This window comes from Lactuca sativa, chromosome 7, assembly GCF_002870075.4.
Source record: "Lactuca sativa cultivar Salinas chromosome 7, Lsat_Salinas_v11, whole genome shotgun sequence".
NCBI lineage: Eukaryota > Viridiplantae > Streptophyta > Magnoliopsida > Asterales > Asteraceae > Lactuca > Lactuca sativa.
The window spans coordinates 14,012,781-14,017,517 of NC_056629.2; the positions used below are offsets into that span (position 1 = coordinate 14,012,781).

The 4,737-nt window shown below is 40.4% G+C and overlaps 2 protein-coding genes across 2 annotated transcripts; one reads left to right on the forward strand and one right to left on the reverse strand.

Annotated features, from left to right (window-relative positions):
- Window positions 1-812: 812 nt before the first annotated feature.
- LOC111906035 (uncharacterized) lies at window positions 813-1,777 on the reverse strand. Its single transcript, XM_023901776.1, has 2 exons — window positions 1,165-1,777; window positions 813-1,045 (listed from the first exon to the last, which is right to left on the reverse strand). Exons 1-2 carry the CDS (start codon window positions 1,775-1,777, stop codon window positions 813-815), a joined length of 846 nt encoding a protein of 281 aa, XP_023757544.1.
- Window positions 1,778-3,235: 1,458 nt separating this feature from the next.
- LOC111906010 (histone H3.2) lies at window positions 3,236-3,862 on the forward strand. Its single transcript, XM_023901750.2, has one exon. The coding sequence runs from the start codon at window positions 3,281-3,283 to the stop codon at window positions 3,689-3,691; it is 411 nt and encodes a 136-aa protein (XP_023757518.1). The 5' UTR covers window positions 3,236-3,280; the 3' UTR covers window positions 3,692-3,862.
- Window positions 3,863-4,737: the final 875 nt, after the last annotated feature.

Consider the following 4,737-nt stretch of genomic DNA (forward strand, 5'->3'; position numbering starts at 1 on the left):
CTCCTTTTGCATTTTGGTGTTTGTGAACCAATAGAGGCATCACACTTGAGGTGCTAAAGCTTTCAAAGGTCAAGAACTCTACCCTACTAAAGAGGCAAGCATCCTAGCTAAAGTTTTGTATTATATATCTTCAGTTGTATGCTATATAGGGAGAATTCTTAGGAAAAACAAATGCATGTATAATTAGAGAAAACATAGATCCAAAGCATTTAGGGCTGCATGTGCACCATATGAGTGTTATAGTGCTCAAAACCCAACATATGTGCCCTGACGTTGGTCAAAGAGATCGTCAATCCTCGGGGGTGGATAACGGTTCTTCACCGTTACCTTATTCAACTCCTGGTAGTTGATACACACACGGTGAGACCCGTGCTTCTTCTTCCCAAACAGGATTGGGGCTCCTCAAGGCGAGCTGCTTGGCCGAGTAAATCCCTTGTCTAACAACTCCTGCAATTGTGTAGACAGCTCTTACATCTCGGGAGGAGCCAACCGATATGGTGCTTTAGCTATCGGAGCCGCACCTGGAACTAAATTGATCCTGAACTCAACCTGCCTCTCAAGATGCACCCTAAGAAAACCCTCCGGGAATACATCCGGGTAATCCCGCACAATCGACAAATTATCCACGGTCGCCTTACCCTTATCCCGAGTATCCATGACATAAGCGACATAACCCGAGCAACCCTGTTGAAGATAGTGTTTGGCCCTCGCTGCAGAACACATAATCGGCCCACACTGCGGTCTATCACCATGAATCACCAACTCTCCCCCACTTGGGGTCTGAACCCGTACTAAATGCTTCTTAAAGTCGATCACTGCCTCCATTCCATACCCATAATGACATTGTTACCACGCAACATAATGGGAACCAAATCCACCATATATTGCTCAAGAAACAACTGAAGAGCACACCCCAGATGAACCCTTGCAATCTGAATAGTCTTGTCGTCAACAATCTCCACATCAAGAGGACAATACAACTCCCCTCCCCTGGAGCTCCGACAAACCTCTTGCTCAGCACAAGCGATACAAACGATCAGGTAGCCTCCGAATCGAACAATACCGAAGCAGAAATATCGTTCACAACGAACGATCCTAAAATAAAATATATAAACATAACCAAACATTTTTATATAAATAAAGAGATAAAGATAATATACATACCTGTCACCACACCGAGAGCTGCATGTGCCTCATCTGTTGTCGCCTTGAAAGCCTTTCTCTTTGCCACAGGCATGTCTGCCTGACCCTGGAGACCGTGAGTAATCCAGAGAGTTGCGGGAGCGCGTGCTGATACTGGTCCTGCTGCAGCTAAACTTAGACAATGGGTCTTCTTGTGGCCCATTTGATCGCAATGAAAGCAAATCAGATCAAATACCGGAGTGGTGGTTGTGGTAGTAGTACAATCCCTGTTGATATGACCAGTCCAACCACACTTGAAGCAGCCAGAACCACCCACTATGCACGCCCCTTCGTGCATCTTGCCACACCTGCCACAACAGTTACAACCCTGATGACCTCTCGGTCTAGAATCAGATACCTCGGGCCTCTTTCCCGAACCCTCAACGATCGACACATACTCATACTTCCTCTTCTTCTCCATCTCCAGGTCAATCTCCCATTTTCTAGCTCGAGATATCATATCCTCCAGCATCTTACAACTGGATCGACTCACAAACTGCCGAATGTCGCTCCTCAACATCTCATGATACCAAGCCTTCTTTATTTCCTCGTCCGCCACATATTGTGAAACCGGAAGCGTCCTCTCCCTGATCATGGCGGTAATCTCAACCACCGTCTCAGTAGTCTGGCGAAGATCCTGAAACTCCCGTGCCAACTGTTGCACCTCGATCATCGGTGCAAACTCAGCTCGGAAACAAGTCGAGAATTCATCCCATGACATCACATAAATAACATCATTACCCACAACACACCCTACCTCCTCCCATCAGTCTCGTGCACTGTCCTTCAAAAGGAAGGAAGCTAGTATAAACTTGTCCACCTTGGGACAATGGATGGTGCGGAAGGCGTTAACAACATTCGCTAACCACCTCTTGCTCGCTATCGGGTTCCTCGCCTCGTGATAATCTGGAGATCCACATGTCCGGAACTCCCGGAAGGTCAAAGAGCACGTCTCAACCAAAGCTACCATCTCAATGCGAAAGGCACTCAACCGCTTATCCATAATCTCCAATATACCCTCCTTGATCGTGCCAAAGATCATAGGAGTCTGCTCAAGAATATTGGGCGTAATCTCATACGAGATGAACTCCCTCGTCTGGTCATCAAGCTGTCTGGCTCCAGAACCTGAGCCTGAACCCTCACCGACACCAGAACTGACATCTACTCGTACTTTCCTCAAGGACTGCCTTGACCCCGTCAGGTCACTATGTGTCCATACAATTATCCCTTTTAGATAAGGCTCCCATTACTAGATCTCATCCTAGGTTTTCTTAGGAAAAACTCCACTCCACTCTCCGCCATCAGCTGCACAAGAGCAATGCAATAGAGTTAAAACCTAACCTTAGAATATTCGTTTACTAGTTATCTGGAGCTATTTAGAATTCCTAAAATCACAAAGCAAGTAGCATTTGAGCATCGAGCAATCAAAACAAGCATAGTCTAATCATGCCTTCCTATTACTGATTGATTAATACTAGCATGCAAGTCTACAAGCTCATATAATAGGGATGTCACAGTTGGTATCAGTTAAGTGAACTAAGAATTTAGAGGATTTATAGACTTAAACTTAAAATGCTAAACAATGATTGTTAGATGTGTTTCTATTATATTTTAGGTAAATCGACACAAACACGAACTTATTTTAGGATAAGATGCCCAAATTGTTGTTATGAGATAAATGAATACACATATAATGTTTTCTAATGTTATCGTCAAACTTGTTATATTTTAAAAGCCATGATGACTATTTTTGAAAATTTGTCTCTAATTTATATATATATATATATATATATATATATATATATTTGTTTGTTAGAAATATAATTTATTAATTTTGAATCATTTATTATTCTCACGTCAAACAATAAATCCATAGCCATTTCACACGGATCACAATCCGCGTTTTCTATGTGAAGATATCCTAGGTCGTCGATTCTTCTCCTATCCTACGGTTGGCAGACTTTTGCGGAGATTTTTCTCCAATATTTCAAAATCTCCCGCTACCAATGGTTTCCAAAAAAGCTTTATAAAACACACACCAATCTACGATTCCAGCACACAAACCTAAAGCAGTTTCTTTAATTTTGCAGCAAAAGAGATGGCAAGAACTAAGCAAACTGCTCGCAAATCAACCGGTGGGAAAGCGCCAAGGAAACAGCTTGCAACAAAAGCGGCAAGGAAATCAGCTCCGGCGACAGGTGGAGTGAAGAAGCCACACAGATTCAGGCCAGGAACTGTGGCGCTCAGGGAAATTCGGAAGTACCAGAAGAGTACTGAGTTGCTCATTCGTAAGCTTCCATTTCAGAGGCTTGTGAGAGAAATCGCACAGGATTTCAAGACCGATCTGAGGTTTCAAAGCAGCGCGGTGGCTGCACTTCAGGAGGCGTCCGAGGCTTATTTGGTGGGATTGTTCGAGGATACAAATCTGTGTGCGATTCATGCCAAGAGGGTTACAATTATGCCTAAGGATATGCAATTGGCTAGAAGGATTAGGGGTGAGAGGGCTTAGATTTTTTGCAAACGTTGTCTGCTAGCTTTACTCCACAACCATGGTATTAGGGTTCTATAAATCTGTGTTCTTGTTGTTGATATAAGCTGTATTTGATCTTCGTTTGAATCTTTTCTAAATGTCAACTTTCTCTTTGACGTAATGAATGATGAATTGGGAGTTTCTGGTTCTTGATTTGGTTCATTAAAATGTCTAAAATAGTTTTTTACCTTTTAATTTATACATCGTTACTTTATTCGCATTTTCTCATAATAATATAAAACACAACAAATCTTTAAGTAAAGCATATAGTTAACAGGATCTAGATATTAATCTAGTAAAGACATATAATTAAATCATTTATAAATTGGCGTACGTAATATCTAATATTCTATTCTGTTTACAATCAGAGTCTATGCAGGCGTACTCCAGCATCAACTCTTGGTGACAATGAATCAAAAACAAACTTAAATAATTAAAAGGAAATCAAGACTAAAACACATTGCAAATTATGAATTATAAGTATATGTTCAATTTTATTGAACCCAAATTAAACTGCAAAACAACCTACAGAAAATCGTGTATTCATATCTAAAGCAAATTGTTGTTTGATTTACTTTTGATCAGGGAAAAGATGAATAGTAGAAAATTGCTGCTTCAAACTAAAGAATTTTTAGAGGAAATAAGAAAACATCAATTCGAAATCCGATACAGAGGTTCACTGAAACACCTTCAAATGAAATTTTTTAGATAGCATTTATAAATGATTTTCATAGCATTTTCGGAGTTTTTAGTTTCCTGAATGTCCCAAAGTCATGTTAAAATCATTTCTACGAGTTGAAGCGTGGAAATCAGTCTGAATATCTACACAATCCAAATTAACTTGTTTTTTTCAAAGCATGAGAGAATGTATCAATCAATTCAGAAACACCGACTTAAAATAAACATCATCTTTACAAAACAAAAGTCTTCTAAAATATTCAAAAGATTAAAATTTTCAATGTTTCTAATTAACAGTCTGTAGACTGAAAATTATATTATCGGAATAAGTTAGACTTATAAGCCTA

What these genes read in the sequence shown, in the direction of transcription:
- LOC111906035 (XM_023901776.1), bottom strand. Translation starts at nt 1,777, where the DNA reads ATGATCAGGGAGAGGACGCTTCCGGTTTCACAATATGTGGCGGACGAG. An exon ending in AGCTCTCGGTGTGGTGACAG is followed by an intron (nt 1,046 to 1,164) that starts GTATGTATATTA and finishes TTCGATTCGGAG; the next exon opens with GCTACCTGATCGTTTGTATC.
- LOC111906010 (XM_023901750.2), top strand. Translation starts at nt 3,281, where the DNA reads ATGGCAAGAACTAAGCAAACTGCTCGCAAATCAACCGGTGGGAAAGCG.